Source organism: Mastigoproctus giganteus, chromosome 6, assembly GCF_048544385.1.
Source record: "Mastigoproctus giganteus isolate SK-2022 chromosome 6, ASM4854438v1, whole genome shotgun sequence".
In the NCBI taxonomy this organism is placed as follows: domain Eukaryota; kingdom Metazoa; phylum Arthropoda; class Arachnida; order Uropygi; family Thelyphonidae; genus Mastigoproctus; species Mastigoproctus giganteus.
The window spans coordinates 64,754,105-64,778,956 of NC_143580.1; the positions used below are offsets into that span (position 1 = coordinate 64,754,105).

The 24,852-nt window shown below is 38.2% G+C and overlaps 1 protein-coding gene across 4 annotated transcripts in view; it reads right to left on the reverse strand.

The window, feature by feature from the left end:
• Window positions 1-1,019: 1,019 nt before the first annotated feature.
• The window catches only part of LOC150084357 (cell adhesion molecule Dscam1-like), a 144,231-nt gene continuing 120,398 nt past the window's right edge, over window positions 1,020-24,852 (reverse strand). For 2 of the 4 annotated variants that reach the window (XM_090375995.1, XM_090375997.1), the window contains exons 10-15: window positions 19,984-20,224; window positions 19,239-19,337; window positions 16,410-16,600; window positions 8,015-8,198; window positions 6,970-7,223; window positions 1,020-3,968 (exon numbers count right to left, since the gene is read on the reverse strand). In XM_090375995.1, the coding sequence (XP_090232121.1) occupies window positions 3,882-3,968; window positions 6,970-7,223; window positions 8,015-8,198; window positions 16,410-16,600; window positions 19,239-19,337; window positions 19,984-20,224 (1,056 nt within the window). In that variant the 3' untranslated portion in view covers window positions 1,020-3,881. The remainder of the gene's footprint in view (window positions 3,969-6,969; window positions 7,224-8,014; window positions 8,199-16,409; window positions 16,601-19,238; window positions 19,338-19,983; window positions 20,225-24,852) is intronic. The other 2 variants (XM_090375996.1, XM_090375998.1) reach the window with 1 other exon arrangement.

Below are 24,852 nucleotides of genomic sequence, written 5' to 3' on the forward strand. Positions count from 1 at the left end.
TTATACTATGTGATGTTATTAGTTTATATGAGACTTCAAATTCAATGTTCGTTATTTTTTTCGAGTGCCTCTTCTGTCACTTTAGTATAAAATTAAGCAATTTGGTTATTTATGTGCTCCACTGTAGACTAGCAAGTCTTTGTGAGCCATCCCTAAGAATGTCATGACCCTTGGGTAACGTACGCAAACTCATATTCGAAAATTGCATGATCGAATCCATTGGCTGCAATGAAACGAATTAATTAAGCAATACTAATATACAACGTAAAAGAGAAAGTTGTTTTATTGAAAACAACTTAATATAAACACTAAAGCAATTTTTGTAGTTGATATACGAAAGACTACCATCTGTACTATTTTCAAGGGGTGTATTAGTATTGCTCCTTTAAGATGACCAACCACAGTGTCCCTCTTGCAAGTAATTAGTTTGGATGAAGTTGTAAACTCTTCTGGCCTCGGCTGTCCAGAGTATAAATGAAAATTAATATTTAATACCATTTAAGATCTTTGTTGTCTTTCCCTCGTTTGAAGTAAACTTCTCATTGTGGCTTAACTAACATAGTCACAGGGCCGATTTTATGCACAAGTTACAGTTCTTCCACCCCCCACATACAACTGAATTTAGTCATGGACTTTCAAAAGATAGTGGTTACTTTAGAACACAGTGTTCCCTATAACCGTTACTTCTGAAAAATAGCTTCAAAGTAGTATTTCAAGATTAATTATTTGAAATTTTTTTTCTTGTGTTCCATCGATGTATATTCTTAAATCTCAAATTTTAAATGCGCTCCTAAATTAAGTGGCTAGTTTTCGGTTGTTCAAATATCCTATTCTTTACGACTACCATAAATTATGCTAGGAAGAACGCGTCAAACATTAGTCCGAATTGAGTGAAAAAGAATCTCGAGTTTTAAGTGTAATCTTGAAATTATTTTATAATCAAAAATATGTTACGGTTGGTTAGCTGAAGGAAGTTTCTTGTTTCCACCGTCAAACACATTCTATATCAATAGTTCAAGTTGCCAGCAAATAACACAGCACCATATATTTAATTTTTTTACAAGGAAAAAAAAGTGGCAATGAAAACATAGCATTATGACATCACAGAATAATCTCTTACATGAAGATCAGCACATCATACATAACCAGCATTAACTCTTGCAATCACTTAAAAAGTATCAAAACTCTTTCTGGATGGGGTTCGAACACTGATCTAAGCGCGAAAATTCTAGTAAAATTGCTCCCGCTATATCATTAAACACTCTTATCTCTACCTTTTTAGGGAACATTACAATTAGCCCAACAGGAACACCACTAACTCATCACAAGGAATGATGACAAACAGAGCAGAGTTAACTTCAGCGCCTACGATGCTCCTATACAACACTCTATACTTTTTCTTGGTTTGGCAAGGCTTTTAAGGACAGTCATTTATATTTTGGGCGACATTGGGCTAAAAGTTAAGGAAGTCACCTTTGTCTTTTTTTTTCTCCTTCTCCTCCTCTCTTTCACCTAGCGGCAGTTGTAGAATATTACCAGCACCCGTACTATCTTGAGATAGGCATTTGTAACCTTTGGGTTTGGTTTTATTGAGAAGGCTTTGGCTTAATCGATGTAAGGCGACATTGGGCTAACGGTGAAGACACCAACCTCCACCTAGAGGCAAGTACTCAAATGACTTCATAAAATTCTTTGTACCTATAGTTTATGATGTCATCCAAAACACCGCTGGCCCTGGCACTACTGGATAGATGACTCTTAACAGACCAAAAAGAAGTGACCTGATACAAAAAAAGTCATTCGCTGCAGACACCTATAAACTTTCTGCACTGTCATTGTTTTTTTTTTTTTTTTTTTTACATAAGCATCCTGAACTCATCCATGTACAATAAATAAATGGAATGATCACTTACAAGTCACTGCGAAAAATATTGTTATTGCACCCAAAATTCTTTTCTCACCTTCTACATAAATTGAAGGAACACGTTGAAGCTACAGAAACTACAAAACACGTAGAAAGTTCAATTGTTTCTTATGTCCAGTGGATATTTGACAATTAACAGAAGATCAAGGCAATTAATATACACTTTCAGAGATTGCACGATAATTGAGTACCATTAGAGACACGAATTTACAAAAAAGTAAAACATTGCAGTAAATTATCCAAAGTTAGAGAAAGTTTCATGTTATTTTGCTACATACTAGTCATGTTGAAACTTACAAAATTAAAACTGCTAAGAACAACAAAAAGTTGCACTAAATATTTCCTTAACAGGATTCATACCAATTGAGTTATTTCCGTTAAAACACATTTGTACTGAAAATAAGAATTCTAACGATGGCATTACAATGTTAACAATACACAACGAGAATTAGTGAGAAATAGTTGGTAGGAAAAAACCCTGGAGATATATTGTTCAGCAGTTTCAAACGTGTTTTGTAAATTTCAAGCAAAATCAGTGTGCTTAATATGATGAAGATCTAGTTAAGCACTGTCTTCTACAAAGATTATAGCATGCACATAAGCTGTAGGAGAATAACAAAGCGATACTATACACAAACAAAAACTTCTTTGGCGTAATGGACTTTTTTTTCCCCTCCTTCAAAAGTTGGACTAAGCTCTTTTACTGAGAAGGCGGCGATCGAAGCGCCATCTGGTAGCCAGTGCGTGAGAATTCAAGGAAAAATTTGATATGGTGTCGAGTGGTCATCTTGATACTGACAGATTTTTTTTTTTTTTTCCAAGTTGGAGATTTAGAAAAGGAGATATTTCAATCTTATTTTCTCCATCACACTATACTACACTCAATTGTCAAAGTCACATTTTTTAGTATATTTGCGATTTGGTGCAGAAGGCCTGAGAAATTTTCCGACCACTTTTAACGAAGAGTCCCAAGAATAAACATCGATTTTTCTAAATCACCAACATTGAGTGCTTTTTCAGTACACAGGAATGTTCAAATCTTGGATACAGCGAGGCTATTCGAATTGTGAAGCCTCATGGGACACACTATATCAATACAAACCAGGTGAATGCACTAATGCCGAACACTGAGGAAACACATTGAGTGGTGCAGTGGAAACTGATCGTAGAATGCAAGAATGTGACTGCAGATTTCCCATGCAATTAGAAGCATGTTAAGCAGGTCTTGCTGGATACTTCTTTCTTTTGGGGATCCATTTAATATCCTGGGGATGGTGGAATGGGGTGTATCCTTATAAATATACTTGAAGTGGTTCATTGTTGTTTTTTATAGTGACTCTAGTCTCAAAAAAACAACCAACAGAAGTTGTTAGTTGGGATAACTAATTCGCCCTCCTTTGAAGATAAGAGGAAACTTCGTTACTTCTACTCATGTTCTTGATGAACACTTCAGAGGAAATTAATGCAGTTCATTACTTCTTTCATTGTTTAGATAATGAAATACTAAACAACTGAGATTAGAACTTTTTCGCCAGTCTAACGTAAGAATAGTTTTCTTGAAGAACAAGATGTAACAAACCGTTCGCTTTCTTCTTAGTTCACTTTTATGGTTGTTCAGAAATGGTGGAGGGGGAGACTAGGAAAACGTAAATCACATCAACAGTGGAATGCTGAACCATTCCAACTTCGCAATCAACAGTACTAAAGGACACCTATAAACAAGATGGGGATGTGTGAGGGGGAAAGGGAAAACTGGTGGGTGGAGTCACTGCTCTTTTGAGTACTTCAAAACTGGCCACCATCTTCACCGAAGCCACAGACATAGGCACGTGCACTTTCACAATAGTGACGTCATCATTTATACATCGTACGACTGTACACACGGATCATAGCAAATGAGCACCTTCTCGAATCAGGAAGGATAAACATCCGGCAGTGGTCGCTGCTTTACAACGCATCACGCTGCGACATCATAATGGTGAATTTCTGCTGTTTCTTGGATGACCTGAGCTGGTGGTGGTGGTCGCCTACGGTCCAAAGTACACTGTGGAAAATGAAACAAACGTTAGAAACTTAAGGTTTAAATTAAACATTTTATGCATAATTTATATTTAAATTGATTTCCTGCAGCTTTCTTAATAGCCATTGCAGAATACAGTGAGAAATCTTTTGTCGATGAGTTGCATCATTAAACAGGTTGAGTTAATTTTTATCTTTATTACATCGTTTTGATTTCATTAACAAAGCCTTCTGATCTCGTTACCTTTTACTCTGTAATCTTCTTAACTGTTCCCGGTATGTTTACATGTCGAAAATGGTTGTTGTTTTATCAGTGAAAGTTCATTTGACATTTACAGTAATCCTTGCCTATGTCACACACAATAGTCTGCGCTCTAATAACTTCTGAATAATTGTTATTATAAAAATAATTGACATCACTTTAACTCTGTGTTTTTATTTTAATTATGAAATGATTATCACGTAATCATAAATCTCATTCTTTTCAAATTATTTTTCTAGACTTCTAATTAACAGTATTTTGTTGTCATTGAATTTGGTAATTTCAAGATCATTTCTGTAGGTTGTGTCGTGTCAAAATTCTCATCATTCTAGAAACGTACGAAAAATAATAGGCAGATTGTATCTGTTACCACGATAAATAAAAGATGAAAACGAAATAATTAAAAGAAAATTGGGAAGGGGTGACGAATAGAGATAAAAGGTAAACAGATTTGTAATATGCATTATTTCAGGAGTTTGTTATCAACCTAGGCTAAATGTTTAAATTAGTCTTATTAGTGGAGTGCTCCAGTTTAAAAGTGGCTTCTTAATAAATCTTCAAATTGTACAGGAAAAGCCTGGCTGAAATTTTTTAAAGAAACATAACACAAAACCGTGGAATTAATGCGAATAGTTTAGTTTACATGCATTGCTGTGGACTTATGATTGCTAACATCAGCATATCATCTAATACGCTTGAAATGCCTAGCTGACTTCTTTCTGGTAGCGACTTCAAATTTTTTTTTTTTTATGAAACCCCCAACACGAAAGGTATCAAAACCTATAGTACTTAGTACCGTGCATGGGTTGAAGGAGAAGTATGGGGGGAGGGGGGTACCGGAAACTTTGCTCTAGAGACTAAACATAGGTTTCACCACTTCAAGCCTCCAATAAGCAAAGTGGTGGTATTTCACCGGTTGATGAAAGTCATCTACCACCTACAAATTGAAAATGGCAAAACTTAAAGATTTATGTATTAGAGAAAGCCTAGTTTTAAAGAAAAAATCGAAAAATTGGGATATTTGTGGAGTTAAGAAAGCGATAGAGGACATAAAAACGAATGAATTTTATAGGATATAAGTTGTTGAACTAAAGGAAATCAAAAACACTGGTGGAAACCCTCCATCTGATTAGTAATCACCAGGATGGATTCTATCAGGTTGATCCACTGGTGATATCTTGGGACAAATTTCATGGAAGATTTCTCAGGGACTGAAACAATTCTTTTCGGCATTTCATTGTGTTTGGGATGTCTTCCTAACAAGCATCTCTCTAGATTTCTCAGTCTTCTAACCTCTAAACTAATGACGGAGAAGTTCCTTAAAGGTTCCGGTCTTTCACCAATTCATTTCCTCCTGCATTTTAATCGCAGTAGAATACTGATCGATGAGGTAGTTAAAATAATTATCTATAAAGTGTACACAAATGTAAATCTTCAGGACCAACAAAATTAACCCAGTGATACTGGCAAAAATCACGAATTAACTTTGTTCGTTTTGAATGGAATAAATATCCTAGATCGCATGTTTGCAACAAACATTTTGTTTAAGCATTTAAAAATAAGACAAAACAAACAGATGGTGGAAGAAATTAAGAGTATCACGAAAAAACTATTACAGAAACAGAGACTGTTTGCATCCATCTAAATATATAATGCACCTGATAAACCTTCACTTATTAAGAAACCGAGAAAAATGTTAACGAAACATAGCTGCAATGATGATATTTAAATATGCCTGAGTTAGCTTCTACTTCTGCAATACATTGCAGATATGATACATACATAGTAGACAGAAAGGTTTACGGCAGACCCATGATGTAATTAAAGCGAAAAAACAAAGAAAATGGATAAGTCTGTTTTACCACATTCTTTGAACCAGTCATTCATCTGACCTTGCAAGACAACGCATCAAGTAATTTCATCCTGGATATGAGGTTTGTCTGTCTTTTTTTATATCAAAACAATCTGAGTTGCAAGAAACTTGTGTTTATGCTAAGTAATGTATATCAAATTTTAATCAAGTATTTTTCCTTCGTTCACCATGACTTTCTGCCACCGCTACCATGTTTACAAAAGTGATGTGTACTTGTGGTCGGGCCGCTTTTGACAACCTCAAAACTTTCAAGTATTTTTCCATCAAGATTGCATTGTACACTTCTCAATTCGTGATAATCCGATGGTGTAAGGCCTGGAATTTTTCCTAAATTAATCTCGATTTTGGCACACTCGATCCAAGTGTTGTGAAGGGAACGCATTGACCTCGTGAAATTCTCCGCCCTTCAAATTGTCAAAGAAGGAGTTTTTCTTGAGTTCTAATGCACATTAGTATTTACACATCAATTAATAAATTGGAAGGGAAAAATTAAATCCCAAATGGTGGAGACTTTCGCATCTCTCTGTCAGTTTTAAAGTAGTATGTGAATAATGTATTTTTTTAATGGCTCTCAACCCTGAAGCCTCACAAATCCATTTAAGCATAATTGAGGCAGATTAAATTTAATCATTAGTTGTATGAAGGCCAGTCAGCATTATTCTACAGAAAGTATACACAAGTTCACTGCTAAAATTCTCTCTCTCTCTCTCTCTCTCTCTCTCTCTCTCTCTCTCTCTCTCTCTCTCTCTCTCTCTCTCTCTCTCTCTCTCACACACACACAAATCATCCATCTGCCAGTTCGGTCCCACCTGGTCCAGGTGTTTTCGAACACCGTACTACTCACACAACTGGTTTTCAAAGTCCTTACACGTGTTTAAAGTTACTACTTACCTGACCTCTCAAGGTATCTCTTCCTGGGGGAGGCAATGGGCGTTCTCCACTCATCCGACGCCTGTCTAGCGTTCCGTCCTTGAGCGGAAGTGTAGCGTACGGCTGGGGGAACTGGTTAGGGTAGTGAGAATTCGGTAGATAGGGGACGGGCGTTTGAAGGAGAGGTCGAGTTTTATCAACATCGACATACCGCTGGGCGGCCACGTGCGGTAAAGTTGAGCTGCCGCTGTAGGAGTAGCGTTTATCTGGATTCCCTGTAAAATAGACAAAGGATGAAAGAGAGCTAGCTAACATAGATTTTTTTTTATTTTCTTTCTAACAAAAGGTATAGGATTCTCAGGAATTTGTGGGGAGAACGACTGAACTATAGAGATCCGGTTCACCTTTAAAAATAAATAACCTTCGTGACCTTCAAGTAACATTCCACTTTCGTTATACTAAAATGCTTCCATTGCTCTTTATGAAAAATTTTAACTTTACTCCACATGGTCTTTTGATGCAGTGTGAATTGGAATAGGCAGCGGGCTTTTAACAGCTATTGTAACTTGACTTAATTACATAAAAAGAAAGTTTAGTTCGTTCTATATAATATGCACAGAGGGTAACTGTATGCTGTTATTTTTGTTCCTTTGGTAGCGTAGAGGGGGTGCTTCATCTCCAAAAAGTACTACTCTGCAAGTTAAAGATAATACCACTCTTTAACAGATTTTCCTAAGTAAATAAACCCACCAAAGGATGGAATTTGTGAAAAGTTTTGTCTTCTCCGGCGACATTACCATTAAAAAATAACTGCAGTTTCCAAGATACGTTCTGAAATTGATTGCCAAGAATTAGAACTTATCCTATAAGTTGCAGTTGTTTTTTAGGATTGATCACAAAGAAATAAGTACTGTAATAACATTTTCCGTGATCACGACAAGCGGGGTGCACTGTATTAGATAATGCATTTATTTTAAGGGCGCACGTGCTTGTATTTATATCTTCGCTTGCAGGAAAAGGGGAACATATAATTAGAGAGATGAGAGATGGTTTGTTTTTGACTTACCAGCAAGGGCGGCCTTGAAACGCTTTTCTTCTCTGCGCACATAGAGGCAGGCCCCAAGGAGAACTACAAGAATCACTCCCACAGATGCCCCAATGGGTGCAATGACAGTGAGGCGGAGATAAAAGGGAACATCCTCTCCTTGCTCCACGATGGGGTGGGTGGACATATCTGACAGCGCTAAAAAACCAGCAGTACATAAAAACAAAAGTAGGTCAGGCATCGACTAAGACGAAATATACTTACTTCAATTCTTTTTTTATAAGTAAAAGTCTACTCAAAGTTATCTTTCTTCTTTCAGAAATTAAATAATTCCATTTTTGGGAGGGAGAGTAAAATCATTTAAAAATATAAATAAAAGTACAGTTGAGTTAACTTTCGAATAGAAGAAATGTTTTCCGGGTTCACTTTGCGTGTGTATATAAAATAAAAAGTTTAATTCGTCTTGAAGGATTAAAAGGAATTTTTACCAGCACAAAGAAGAATCAAATCACACGCAAAAACAGAATGTGTTGTTTTCGATATACACAAGTCTTGTTGTAGAAGGAAAGTTTGCACTTTAATATGCACTTGAAAAGAAATAAAGATAAGACTTAATTTGTTCCCAATTGTGCCAGAAGATTGTGATTACACAAAGAATTTCTGCTCAACTTTTTGCACCATCGCATCAGAGGAAAGAGAATTAACAGAACTTTCAGAATATTGGAAATAAGTAGAATACTACGTAGTGGTTTCAGTGAATAAACTCATCTACGAGGAGCTGTGTTTTTTTGGGGTGGGGAGAGGGGTCCGTAAACTTATTGTGAACTTTTATTCGCCTACAGTGCTTTGTTATGTAAGAAAGTTATATATAGTGCAGCTAACGCTTAGCGTAGTTATTGGCTGGCTGGCTGGCCACCAAAATTAATCCTGTGGATAGTATAAACTTAAGTGTATTAATTTATTTCTGAAATTAAAATTTGTCTAACGTATTTCTGTGGAGAGAAAAATATATACATAACCATCCCAAAAGTCGCTATATTTTAAGTAGTATTTGGGAGAAGAAGAAAACTAAAATTTTATTCAACTTGGAATATGGAGTAGTTAATGGCCGTATAACATTCATCTAGATGATGGCACAGAACCATGTTGTTGTTGACCTAAAATGCAGCGTGTTCAGTGTCAAAAATTTACTAGTTCAGGTCATCAAACAAATATGAATAGTTTACAGGACCTCCTCCCAATACGATGCCACAGCCCTGGAAAAATATTGCAATATCATCCAAAGATCAATCCTTAAAGCTTCCTATAAATCCGCAAGAAAGAAAGTTCCTTGCTACAGACTTTGTGCATGGTGGACTGTTGATCTCTTCACCAAGCACAAACACTACTAGAACCATCGAGACTGACCTGCCCCAGATGTAGCCCAGCTCCATAGAGTGTATATAAATAAGAAAAATATATATTTCCATGCGGGCGACTTTTTAAAATTTCACGGGATAAAACCTTTGTATCAGACGTCTTTGGAACCATATAGATGGATTAGATTGAAACTACCATCTGGACTGAATCAGTGAACGCAATAATAAATAAGCTTTTCCCCGATGACAACCTCCTGGATGATCTCCATGCACACAAAACCATTCGTAAAGAGAATGCCGCGTATGCAACCCCAACACAAGCAGAACCATTTACAAATCAAGAACTGGCTGCTGTCCTTAAAAAGGTAAATTTCAAAAAAATTACAGGATTGGATCTGATTGGGCATGCCTTTGTAATTAGATACCATAAGTTAAAGCCTGAACATCTGCTCTTACTATACAGCAAATGCCTACACCCAGGGCCGTCGCCCTAGGAAATTCATGGAGTCTGCGCCCCCCCAGACTCCAAAGGAAGTATAAGGCTGAGGCCAGTACTGCGCCCTAGGCGGCTGCCTAGTTGGACTGATGATAGCACCGTCCATGCCTACACCAATCGAGGGTAGCACTACTGCACCTCATTGCTAAACTAACAGTTGATCCTGGATCATTCAAGCCTATTGCCCTGTTGTCAAACCTGAGAAAAACTTTGGAGTGACTTATGGCTCTCCGTATCAACCAATCCATTTCTTTCTAATAATCTGATCTGTCCAGCTCAATATGGCTTTACCCAGGGCAGGTAATGTGAAGATACCCTCACCGACCTGATCCTGCACCTGAAAACATCACAATCAAGTATGAACTAGCCCTTTTCATCGACTTCGGGGGGGGGGGGTTGATAACGTTTGGTGGGAAAGTACCTTGGAATGCCTTCCTACAGCTGAATATCCATATAACCTCTACTGGCTCTTCATGAGTTATTTTTCTGAACGCTTTATACTAGTAAAATCAAAGTACCTTCAAGTCCAAAGACTCATCCACCGGTGTTGTCCACAGGGTTCAGTTTTGGGGCTCCAGGTTTGAAATATGGTGTTGCAACACCTTCGAAAAAACCAAAATCATCGCTGGACACTCCAGAGCAGCACTTGAATCAACAACACAGCGGGATCCTCAATAACCTCACCTCCTGGACAGTGCTTAACAAACTTCAGATAAATCCCACCAAATCCGAAATGGTCTTTAAAACCAGGCTTGATCTGCGAAAGCCTACCCCTCAGGTCAAAATCAACAGAATCCAAATACCTTTTGTTGACCAAACTAAAGTCCTTGGAGTGGTAATCGACCACCGGCTATCATTCCTCTCACATCTCCAGCATCTCAGTACAAAGATCAAGAAGTTCACCGCCTCCATTTTTAGAATCTCCAGGAGAAAGTGGAGACTATCAAGGCGTAACCCTGCTCCTCTACTACAAGGCCTTTTTCTACCAATTCTCTCCTTCGCAGGGGCTTGGTTTCATCGTGTTCCTATCGTCAAAATGAGAGAGAAGGTCAAATCTATTCAGAGAGGAATGATTTTGGCAACCCATCAGGTCTACCATATAGTCTCCACAGCTGCAATCCAAGTAATAGCGGGCAGCCTTCCACTAGAACTGTACATAATCTATAGAGGTCGTTGCTACGGACTCAGGAAAGGAATTCCTGCCTTTATCCTTAACACAGAACTCTCCTTAAACACAGATGTTAAAGAGAAAGCTCGATACTTATTAATGCGTGGCAGACCAGAAATTTTCTTCCAGATGTGATCTTCGTGATGTCCAAAAAGACTAGCGTCTGCTTTTCCCTCAGTCTTGAATCCTCGTTCCTTATAACTGGGCATGGATCACTAAATGAAAAACTTAATCAACTTGGGCTTATGCTTCTGTGGACAGAGCGAAAATTGCCACAATTTAATATTTGAATTTGTCCAGTATCAAGAATACAGAGACCGCCTCAAGAGCAAGATCGCTGCTTTCTTCCCAGACCAAGTCCATCAACTTACCAGCATCTCAACTAACCTCGCTGCCTTCCATGCCTTCTCCGCAGACGTCTTTGCCTGGCGGAGGTTGACGGGACCTCCGCCGGGCAAAGACGTTTGTTGCAAACCGTCAACAAACTAACTCCAACTAACCCTCTCTTTCTTTCTTTTTCTGTTATATAAATGCACCACGAGAACCCCCCCTTTTTTTTTTTAATTATGAATGCACCACGGGAACTTCTTTTTTTTTTAAATTTCTCTTCTGGAGTGTGCCCCCGGAGGAATCTGGCCCACCTTTTGGCAACATCAGGTGGGTCAGAATCTCGAAATGAGACTACGAGCACAATTGGGTCTGATCCACCTTCCCGTGGTGTGGACGAGTACCTGGAGAGGTATCATCACTCCAGGTGTTGATGCTTCTGGGTGGCCAACAGGCCAGACACAACAGAACGTGCACACAAACCTACATTACTCACAATATCTGGCTCAGTTGCAGTGATACTGTTCTTCATAAAGATACGAGGCGGAGTTGAACTGACGTTCTAGGAACCGCCCTTTAAGAAAACACATGTCCACAGTTCACTGTCAGCCTCCTATTTTGATGATAAATGAGACTTTTTTTGTATGTACCTTTTCGATATCTGATGATACATGGATATCCCTCCGAAAAAGATTTTGAATGACTTTTTATCAAATTTATGCTTTTTTGTTTGGCTGGAATTCTTAAAGGCTTCCCCAAATGTAGGGCTGTAGTTAGTCAAGCTCAGACGGAGGGAATAGGGGTTTTCCAGCCCACACTAAATGCAAATCGTCCCGTGAACATACACTGGAGCAATATGTGCAAGTCACCGATGCGCTTAAAACCTTACAACAATAACATTTTATCAGATATCTGACAAAATCAGTAATGGTGGAAAGCCAGGGATTTCAACCAATCTAATCTAGGGAAACTTCATCCGGATTAATATCTCTGTATTGGAGAATCCTGTTTGTTTTGAAAATGAGCGCTGATAAAATTCTGAAAATTTGAGTCAAGGACAGATTACTCGAAATGTTGCTTCTTGACCCATCAAGTCCAGCAATTTCTGAAGTAGAGAATCGTGACTGTCTAGAACCTTCAAAGGATTGCGTGGGCATCTTTTCTTTTGGTAATCACACTGAGTAGTTTCTGCATCTTAGTCCTTTCGTTCGAATAATAAGTAATAAAAAAAAAAAAAATCTTTCCTCGAAATTAATACAAGCGCATTATTATTATACCGAATAATACAACACTGTTAACCTTCCTTAACGGCTGCGTGCATTCAAATTTAAATTTCAGAAACACAAACTTCTTAAGACACGTAATCCTATGACGTCACAGACAGCGTTTAACACCCAATAACATTTGCATAAATCATGCAGCGGAAGATGGCCCCACCCACAGGGGTGAGTGAGGCCCGGTAAGGAAGACGTAGGATAAAGTTCACGGCGAAAAACGCCGCGGACTCTACCATACGTCTTCCAATTTAATTTTGGATTATTTCTAGGGGCGTGTTGCGGGTGTTCTAAGGTCGGCTTTAGGAGGGTGAGGGGAAAACCTCACGACCACGGCCTGAGACCGACTAACTCAGGAACTGAAGTGAAAAACTCCACAAACACAGTAGCGGGATTCGAACCCGCAACAGTCGTTTCAGCAAGCCGGCACGTTACGCCAAGGCTACCGTGGTCCCGTCATACAACTGCTTACATTTCAAAATGTCTTAACAAACAGAAGCCGAATGCGCCATTGCTAAATTAAAATCATTTCCCATAATTCACTGATACGAGTAGCTAGAATCGTGATTATTAATATTATCACCGTTTTAATTGTGTTGAACTACACTGATGTGCAAAATTTAAGGACCAATCAGGTTTTCACCCGTAGCTTCTCATAGGAATGGCCTGGATATGGGAAAACATACCAAAGAAACCTCGTGAGGTACAGAAATGATAAAGGAAACAAAACGGTACATAGAGACTTTATTCAAAAATGGCAACATAGCACTGGATTCCATGATACAGATGCATCACTGCCAAAGATGAAACAAAGGGAAGAGGTGGTCCTCAGTAGGAGATATGGCCACCCGTAATGTCGAGGCAGGCTTTGCACCTCCTGTCAATACCTAGAACAATGTTGTTAAGTTCTTGCGGTAATATCGTCCATTCATCTGTCAGCTGGGTGTGGACGTGCCGCTAGGCGTCTCATATGTGTTTGATGGGATTTAGATCGCTGGAGCGGGCAGGCCAATCCATACGAACAATGTCCTCACTTTCCAAAAGCATATCAACAGCCGCAGTGCGATGGGGTGTGGCGTTATCATCCATAAACACGAACTCGGGGCCAATGGCACCTCGGACAAACGCCATGGGGAAGGATTACCTCAGTACAGTAGCGTGCACCAGTTACAGTACCGCCTTCCAGTATCTGTTGTATACGTCCATTCAAGATAACGCCTCGACGGCCATATTGATCCCTTTCAGTGATGTTTGCTGGGTAATACCGTGTGCCAACCTCTCGCCAGTTAGCTGCTGAGACTGAATCTACTCTCATCAGTAAAAAGTACCTTAAGTAAAGATTTTGTGGTTGAAACCTTTATAAATAGTGTTGGTCCTTAAGTTTTGAACACCAGTGTATAAATAATAAATAAATATGAATGCAACCCCGACCATATTCAACATTGTTTTATTCTAGAGCTACGGTGTCATTTTTGTTTAAAGGACAACAGTTACAAATAGTCAATACAATCGTAAAATGGGATGCTGATATTTAAATAGACCAGAGATCATTCCGACTTCATAAGCATGCATTCGGATAAAACTGTCATGAATTTAGATTAAAAATTACTCCTTCATACGTCTTCACCAGACAATCTTTTTCACTGCAACTCCTATGATTACATTTTTCGCGTTTGTATTGCATATAAAAGCGATTGGCCACCAGTATACTGAGCGACCACTTTATTAGAAAAATCTTTAACTTAATCCAGCAATGCTAGTCCCTGTGGCACGCTTGGGGGTTATCCTGACTTCTAATCTCTTTTGGCATAAGCACTTCACAAATATTGCTTCCTTTGCATTTAAAAAAAAAAACTGTTTTCACTTTCGCTCTCAGCGTTAATAACCACAAAGACCCACTCAAAAGAGGGCAGTTGGGTTAATTAATGATCCGTCTCTCCACTCTGTCTCATAGACGTTCTGTTTCTGCTGCATGCTCTTTTCTATGGAACACTGATCTTCTGAATTGGTTTCTATAATTCCCCATTTCTCTTCCAAACTAGTCCAAACACGTGGAGTTCAAATTCTTGAAAAATTAATATAACAAAATAAGCTAAAGCACCGAGAATTATTTACTGTCAAATTGAGTTTCTTTTTTATACGGATTAACTGTCAGTCTATCAAGCAACCAGTGAAATCAATACCATACAGAGTTTGATTGACAAGCAAAGTGAGAATTGATGAGCAACAGAAAACTAATTCCCACAGTAGCCGATTGTCTGCCAAAACTCCTTGGTAAAATTTGGTGGTGGGGGAGGGAGGCTTCACTTTTGTCCCTCCTCATCGACGCCTGCTAAACAGCACCTTTCCAAACGGGAAGTGAGTGAGAAATGCACTCAGCAACGGAGGTCCGCGCCGCGACTGAGTGAATCACTGTAAGATCGATGGTTAGATTCCTCGAAAGCATACTCTGCTACAGAAACTTCAACGTGGCGCGCGACCATAATGTTCACAACAAACTGGTTAAGCCGAGATATTTTTGGAAGTAGGCCTGCATCTGTTTTGTCTGGAAGTCTTGGTTTATAATCTCACGTTTCATTACCAGGCCATAATTCTTGTCAAAATTACTCCAGGTATTATTTACTTAGGAAAGTTGAGTTTAATGTCGAAATACTGGAAGACCAATGAGAATTCATTTCACTTATGTTTTTTTTTTTTGATGCAAAATGCTCAGAACATTGAACTTTGGTATTAAAAAAATTCAGTAAAAATAAATGTAGATTAATACCAGAATTATCTAACAAATTAAATCTTAATGTCTTTTATTCACCATTAGTAAAGACTTTTTGGCAATGTCTCAGTGTTCACAGAAAAATTTAGCTAAATAATAAAAATCTTACGTAAAATTTAACCACTGAAAAATTAAAGAGAAAAGTAAAATATTGAATTCACTGATAACAGACTACTTCTAGTTCATCATTTAACAAAATCAACCATTAGTCTTTCATAGTTTATCCATTTCCATAAGCAGATCTTAAAGATAGAAAGCGCATGACCAACAATTGATGGTCATGAATCGGAGGTTTGGTAGATTCCTCACCTGGCCTAAAAAGGTAATGGGAACCCACATAAATCTGCAAGGTTAAGGACATGCCTTTCGGTGAGAATACTGAAGCCCGAAAAGCTATATTTACAAACATACTTGTCGTTTTGCGTAATAAACAGAGAATTAAACATATTTGATGATTATTTATTGGATTTCCTTTTAAATTATAACGGAAGACTAATACAAGAGTGGTTTCCAAGTTTGTTGCGTATTATGGAAATATTTATTACTTCAATTTCGTTGTTAAACGAAATAAAATGATATTCTTTAATTTTGGTATCCTTCATTGAAAAAAAAAAAAAAAACCTGAAGAAGCGAAATGATAAGTCATTAATGGCAAGAAGAATGATGTTTTTATTCCTCAGCTAAATTAACAACGCAATAAACAATATTAGAGATGTGAAAACTTTTAAGCATAAAGGTTTAAATGGATCTAATTATGGAGAAAAGATGACTCTTAAATGGAATTACTTTTGTAGCATATCGCGTTACTTTCTTTTTACTGTAAAAGAATCTGATGCCATTCGGGAAGGTGGGTATGTCCTTAACCGTTGCTTGCAAGTTCCTTGAAACCGAAGCGTGTTTGTAAGAGGCAAATTCACGCTATCACATTTGGTTGCACGAGAGTTTCCACTCTAATTTCTCTAAAATTTAGATTAACTGCTTTAAATACGAGATGATCATAAATCGCATTCCATAACACAACTCACCTCCTCCTTCCGTTCTGATAGTGAGCGTCTCGCTCTTATCACTCTCACCAGGATCTCCCACAGCCTTTAAGTAGAGTTGGTATCTGGTTCCTTCTCTTAGCCCACTGAGAACGTACTGACTGTCAGCAGCTCGAGGTACGGTCAATTCTGCCCACTGTCCCTGCTCGTCTTTGTAGTGCAATGTGTAATCTGTAAGAATACCAGACATAATAATGTACGTGATATACTTCACTGAAAATTTACACTATTCAAAGATATAGTACAAAAAGCATATGGAAAAGTTATTGTATACAGGCTTCTGCCTCAAAAGTTCCAGGATTAATTGTTTGTAACAGCAAAACTTCAACTGAATTTATTAAGTAGACAAACCAGACTCATTTTGCGATCTCCATGTTTGATTAGTTCATTTCTGTGGATTTGCGTCCCCCCCCCCCCCAGACTCAAACTGTCATGGAGACATGTATGGTATCTTATGTAGGTTGGCTCCGGAAGGTAGTTCAACTGGGCAATGGTACTTCGTGATTATACAAAATCTATGAAACGTGTGTTGTTTATGGCCACGTTGCCACCAGGAAAGCCTACCCAGTGTTCATTGACATCACGAGGGCCACAACTAATCATGAACTGTGGCAGACATCGACTAACTCGTGCGGAATGTCCAAAAAGAGTTTGGGGCCATTACAACAACAACAAAAAAAAAAAAAAAAAAAAATGCACACACACACACACAAATCGAAATGCCATGACGTCAGAGAGCTGGTAGAGAATTTTCCCAGAAGCACGACCCTCAGCGACCTTCAGTAACTAGAACTGGGTAAGTCCTGGCACTTTCGAGACACTGTGTGTAAAATACCTTAGAAGTATACTTCGATTATTTACGCCCTCGTGGGTAGCACAGTTAGTAGGATCACCGTCCTCCCCACACCGTGTGAAAAAGACCTGAATTACAGTCCTGTCAATGACAAGAGGAATTTTATGGGTCATTTTCATAACGCGGCTGAGCTAGTCGGTATCAGGAGAGGGCAGCATAGTCTTTTCTCCCGGCAAGAAACTAGGAGTGTTTTTTTTTTACCAGCAAACATAAAATCGACCTCAGAACACACGCAATTTACAAACAATATACACGGGGGAATATGGCCTTAGTTTCTGATGCTTCAACAACTATCGAATGTTTATATTTGCAAACAGATAATGGCATATTTTCGAGTATCAGAACAGAAGAATGTTTTAAATATGTTACCCATCTATGGACAAATCCAATGGAAAAGTTTGGTAAAACTCAAGCAGTTGCTCGACATTTCAAAGGCTTTTGATTGTGTTTGGCATAAAGGTCTCCTAAATTAGCTCCCATCTATGGTTTACGAATTGATTTTTGTAAGTAGGTATCCAGTTTTCTCTCTGACCGCTCATTGCTGGGGATGGTAGATGGCTCTTTGTCTTCTAACTTCTCAATTAATGCGGGTGATCCCCAAAGTTCAGTCCTTTCTCCCACTCTTTCCCTTTTGTATATTAATGACCTTTTCACATTGACCAGAAATCCTATCCATAGTTTTTCTGATGATAGCACATTGCATTCCGCCTGACAGTTTGAGAAACCTTGCCCTGCACAAACAGCTTCAAGTTCTCAAATATCCCCTGCTAATTCCTTAAATGCTAATCTCTAGGCAATTCTCCAGTGGGGCAAAGATAACTTACTTGTTTTAAATCCTAAAACTCAGTCCTCTCTTATATCTCGTAAAAAGATTTCTTATGCTTATATTCGATGACACTTGGATTTTTAGACAAAAATCACATATCTCTATTAGGAATTATCCTGACTTCTAATGGCATAACACTAGGGTTGATGGCACACAGGGCAAATAAGAAAATGCAAGAATTGGAATTTTTGCATTTTTTTACCATAAAAATGGGGCCCAGGGCAAGTGCCTCACCCCTAGTTATGCCACTACTGACTTCTAATCTACCTTGCCATAATCACATCACAAATAATGCTCCCTCTGCATCAAAAAAAAATTGGGTTTTTGTCTTTCTCACTTTTCTTCCAAACAGCTGTTCACTCTGTACAAATCGCATCCGCCCTGCGTTCCCACATTTGGGGCGGTGTCCGTAAAACCTCTTTCAGATTTCTAGATTCCATTCAAAGGAGGGCAGTTAGGTTAATTAATGATCCATCTCTAACAAAGTCTCTCTGCTGCATGCCTTTTCTATAGATACTTCCACGGGCACTGTTCTTCTGAATTGGCTTTATAATTCTCGCGCTCTATTCCAAACCAGTCAGCATCTTCTTCATCTATTCCTTCAATTTCCGTTTTGGAAAAACTTCCCTTTATACATATTCCCTGAAAATTTCATCTTCTCAACCTTCGGCCCATGCACGGTACTAAGTATTTTAAGTTCTAATACCTCTCGTGCTCGGGATTTTCATTAAACAAAAATATGGATCCGATTTAAGTCACGCAGCGATAGAGAATTGCAAGGAAAATAAAGATAAGAAACAATATACACTAATGTGTAAATTCGTGATCGTGTATTTAGGATGACAAATATAAATATTCAATCTTTGAAAAAAAAAAAAAAAAATCTTAATTCATTTTCGGAATTACTGTACGCAAACGTATTCAGTTCAGGAAAAAACCAACTGGCATTTTGCATATTAACAACCAGAAAAATGACTGCATTCGCCTAGAAAGCGCTATCTAATGACGACTTTACATTTCCACGATTAATCAGAATTGTGGTTCAAAAGTTATCGCCACATTCACGTAAATCGCGAGCAAGTAGTTCTCTAATTAGCTAAAATGAGGACAAGAAAAAGAGCAATACTTACGAGTCACGTGCTCGTTGGCGTCATCCTTCTGCTTCCACTTGATGGTAATGCTAGATCTGGTCTGGGACTCCACCCACAGGAAGGGCGGAGGAGGTGGATCTGTAATGGATAAAAAAAAAGAGAAAGAGAGAGTATGAAATGTATCACGCCTCCATTACATTCAACTACATAAAGTGAATTATTCCCAACCAATTATGTATTAAGAAAAGCCGAGTGATGTGTGTCGAGTATCAGATCAGTAAAATATTTCGCATGGTACTGTATTTAGGAAATATAATACGAGGGAAAAAATGGTTAATGTACGCAGTGCATTACATTTCAGTTCGATTTTTCCTTAAATTAAATTAATTTTCCCCCTTTTCTGTGATTAATAGAAGTGAAAATTAATTACTAAGATTATATAACGCTGAAGCCTCTATAGGTAAGACTACTAAATATAATACCACTCTTTTACCACGTGAAATTAATGATATAGTTTAAGCTATTCGCCTAAACTACTATATATTAAGGTAACGTTTCAGGTATCTTACCGATACCCATCATCAGACCGTGCTGCTGACAGACTCCTCTTGACGATGCTCCCAGAAACCTGATGTACATACCCTTTCTGGGAGCATCGGCAAGGCGCCTAAAATTTCATTTGCAGAGTGAAATTCATTTGAAACCGCGTTACCTCGTAATATCAAATTCATTATTGAGCTACTGAATCGATGGAAACCAATCATTTGTCCCCTTATTTACTTACCAGTATCGGACGTTTGGGTGACAACATCCTGTGATGCTGGCCCACTTCCTGCATTGTTGAAGGCTTGTACAATAACGGCATATTTCGTGGACTTCTGGAGGTTTGTTAATTTGTATTCCTCCTCTTCGAGCTGCTTGCTGAATTCAACTGTTTTATAGGAATAGGGTTCAGAGGACTCGTGGATTTTGTAGCCGATGTAGTAACCTCGTAGTTGTCCATTCCATTGGTCTTTTGGAGGAGCCTGGAACAGCAAAAACGGCGAAATGTAGTCTTTGAATTTATTGAACTCCGATAAACATGTTGCTTTTTTTTTTTAATCACCATTGATGAAATTTCTATTTATTATTAATAAACTTTTTCTCTATGAAAAGGGCAGAGACTACTATAGAAGGCCCAGTTAAAATCTATATTTAGCGACTTCCCATAGCTAGACGAATATTTGAAGACATTATAGTGAAGCCAAAGAAATCGGTAACTTGATCACTTCATCACGTGCCTCTGTTTAAAAAATCGAAAACCGACATCATTTCATATATTTTTTTTTAAACCAAGATATTTGGGCAAATGGTCACAATATCGGACGCCAATACATGGTCATATTAAACTGAGTATTGTCTGTACACATAAGCTAAACAAGCTACAGCTTAGGGCCTCACATTATAAGGGGCCTCGCTCCATCTTAAAAAAAATCCATTTTTTAATATTGTCACGGGTGAACTGTAAGAGGGAAGGGCCTCATACATGTCATAGCTTAGGGCAACAACAAGTTTAAATCCGGCCCTGAGATGCACATACCAGGGTCAGTATGTGCATCTCAGGGCCGCAAACTGACCACAGAACACACATTTTCTAGAAAATACATACCCGTTTTTGACTGTATTGAATTCTCAAGAAATTATAAAGGAACTACCTCTGCCTGGGAGAGGGTAGTTCCTTAATCCCAAGGAACATTTTTTAACCTGAAAAAATTTGCTCACTACGGAAAAAAACCTTGCTGCAATATATCCGACCTTGAGGCGCCTGTTTCTTTTCTCCCTAGTATAATCGTCTTCCTACATGTTAATTAGTAACTACTCACATTAGTTCTTTATTGTAAAAGTAACGTAGGATTCTTTTTTTTACTTAGTTCAATAAACTTTAAAATTTTCCGGCATAAGAAGTAGTTCTCTGTATTAAAGATTGTCTTTAGTAATTCTTTTTATGGAGTATTGAATTTTAAAAAAAATAAACGAACAAAATTAGACAAATTTGTCTGGCCTAATATCTACTAGAGTAGACTACGTTTCAAAAAAATAAATACTTTTATTGTACATATAAGTGATAACTTATTCGCTGCCTCAAGAAAAGGTATTTTTATAAGTCCCTCCTCAGAGGAAGGGTGGGCAGAACCCCTACAATCCCTTTCTGAAATTTATTCTTGTACGATGAAATCCGCCGTTATCGATTCCTCTTTAAGAAAATCAGGACGGGGAACAAATTTGGTCTACAGCTTCCCTGGGAGCTATAGAAAGCTATTCAAATAGCGGTATGTGGGCAAGTGGGACCCCAACGTAGTGCCAGAGTAACGAAATTCCTATTTCATTGTCCGTGACAGTCATTGAACCATGCTTTTGTGAACGTGATAATTTCCATCTCTTGAGTTGCATCTCTGCTATTTTCAATGGTACTTTTAAAACTACCATAGATAACTCGTTTGTAGTACGAACTAGACTGATCAGTCAGATAGTTAACACTATCTCTTCTTCAGCGTCGCGTGTCTACCCTTATTACATCTTCTGGGCATGTTGTGAGGGAGACTTTCGGCTATCATGATGGGATCATATGTCTGACGATTGCTTGTACCCTTGGAAATAAAAAAAAAAAAAAAGTCACCCCAGCAGTTATTGCGAAACGTTTGGGTTCTAGAGAATACAGCCATAGACTTGAATAACAATAAAGCAGAAAGAGGCTTATGTTGGATGTAAATGCCAAGTTTAATAATCGGCGCTAGGAAGTTAACAGCATTGGACACACGTCAAAGGGCAAACACTGGATGGCAATATTTCTAAGTTTTAGACAATAACAGATTTATTATCAAAATCGGTGCAATACCATGTAAATTCGACTTCTGAGAAGGATATGGCAGTACTTATTATTAATCAGATGATTAAAAGAAACAACAACAACACTAGAAGAAGGAACTCTTGCAAACTGTGCTGGAACCTTTTTGCTATTCCTTAACAGTTCGGAATCATCGGTTAATTGACAGCTCATTTTGTTTTTAATTAACAAGGTTTTATTTCTTTCTAGCTTCGTTCTTTATCCATACACTTAGCAAGCTCATTTTTTTTACTTAATTTAGCATTAGCAGCGGCACATGATGCAAAAAAGGAAGCTCACACAGCATCAGCAAAAAAAAAAACCTTCCTATTTCACCTATTCATTCGCTCCAAAAATTTGTCCAGTTTTCCCTTGAATCTATTTAAGCTATCAACTTCCACAACTACAGGCGGAAGTTGGTTCCAGCAATCAAACACCCGCTGGCTAAAGACAAACTTCCGCACATCTATTCTGAAACTTTCTTTCCTCAATTTAAATTTATGTTCCACGTGCTTAATCTGCGCAAGAGAAAGAATCCCATCAACATTGAGCTTGCTCAAACCATTCAAAGTCATATAAACCTCAATCAGATCACCTCGCAGGTGCCTAGTCTTCAGTCGCTGCAATTTGCAGAAATTAAGCCTTCCTTGGTAAGACCACTCCTTTGTTCTCCTCACCAATCTCGATACCCCTCTCTGTATTCGTTCCAACAGCTCTACATACTTCCTAAAATGAGGCCTCCAGACGTTTATGCAGTACTCAAGGTCTGATCCAACCATTGCCTTATAAAAGGGGACAATCACTTCCTTATCCCTGCTGGCAAAATTCCTGTATATTATTGACAAGACCCCATGATCTGCTCTGCAGCCTGTCTGCACTACTTTGAAAACTTTGTATCTGACTGCACAATTACCCCAAGGTATTTTTAATTCTCCACTACCCTGAGTGTGGTACTGCACACTTGGTACGTTTCTCTTGGGTTACTGCTACCCATTTGCAATGCTTTGCATTTGTCAGTGTTAAACTTTAGTTGCCACCTCTCAGCCCATCTGCCCAACTTTTCTAGATCCTGTTGCAGCAGCATACCATTACTGTCATTAAGAACCCTGCTAACCTTTGTATCATCTGCAAATCTTTACATTAAACCTGATATACCTTCATCAATATCATTGATAACTATAGAAAACAACAATGGGCCTAACCCCCTAGGGGACTCCACTAATATTAGTCCACGAAGAGCAGCGTCCATTGATTACCACTCTGTCTTCTCCCACTCAACCATCCTTTTTATCAATTGTAGCAATTTTCCCTTAATGCTCCAATTTGTACAGTAGTGTTTAATGCGCGCAAAAGTATTCAAAGCTTTCCTGAAATCGCCTTTGCTTGCCTAACATCCTTCGTGACTTGATTACAGACTAGCTTATGTCTACCATAGGCTTCTGTGTCGCTTGATAATTTATATGCATCCATGCATTTTTCTTCTCTGACACGAGCCTCATTAGTTCATCTGATATCCATTTAGGCCTAAACCTTATTTCTCACTCTGTATGAAAAGCTTAGTAGCTTCGAAGATTAATTTCTTGGTTGCTTCCCATTTAGAATTTGCTGTTGGTAACATCATCAGTAGGTCCCTCTGTATAGGATTTAAAAACTGTGTGAACCGCTGTAGTCACCTTTACGAAAGCAGAAAACCCTTCCTTTTACTGCTGATGGTAGTTACCTCTTTAAGTAAATCCCACATGAATACATTGTGATCACTGCCATCAATGCAACTACAAAATTCCTTTAACTGCAGATTCTTGATCCATGAAGAATCACTACTGATAATCAGATCAAGAGTATTACTCCCTCTGGTTGCCTTTCGAACATGCTGCTGTAGAAAACAATCTTCCAATAAATCCACAAAAGTCTTGCTAGTGTAGTGGCTAAATCACAAGTTCTAGTCAGTATTTGGAAAAATTCTACCCTATGAACCTTGCACAATCTCTCCAGGGCTGTATTGATCGACAAGGCTTTTATAGAACACATATACATTCAGACAAATAGGCTGAAGGTAACCAACTATAGAGATGAACGAGGACAGGAGAACTGTGGGCGACCCTGAACCGCCTTTTGTTTTTCTCCTTACTATAGCAAGTTTTTTCAGAATGCAACTACAAAATTAAGTGTTTCTTTTTTGTGAATGCCTCATCGCTGCGGTAAGGCCATCGCAATTTTTCTAGGTATTATCCTGGTCTCGCTTCGCTATTCCCTGTTTTAAATAGATTTTCTGATTTAACAGAAAATCAGTTAATACTGCCAATATTAGAATCAATATTCGCAGTATTAACTCCGCTTTTCCTCAGAAACATGAGGTCTACTGTAGAGCACATACACATTACAAATATTTGCAGAAATATAATTTCAGTGAGCGCCACCAGTTTTTTTTTTGGGGGGGGGATGGGAGAGAAGACGTAGTGAACCCTATTTCACCTGAATATCAAATATGATTATTTTAAATTTAATTTCTCCAGTTTGCCAACAGTTTATTTAACATTTAAAAATTTTACGTTAATTTAAATTACAAAAGAATAGAATTTTTCGGCAAAAACTAGAAAGTTAGCAGGCCTGAACCCAGACATGCGAATCGCCTGCTTTGGTCGTGGGTGCGCAAGTTCATGATTTTTTCACGTGCTACTGGTTATCTGTACATAGGGCCGCACCAAGATTTTCGACGCCCCTTTACTAAGGATATATATATATATATATATATATATTTAATAATATTAATAGCCTTATTGTTCTTTTAAT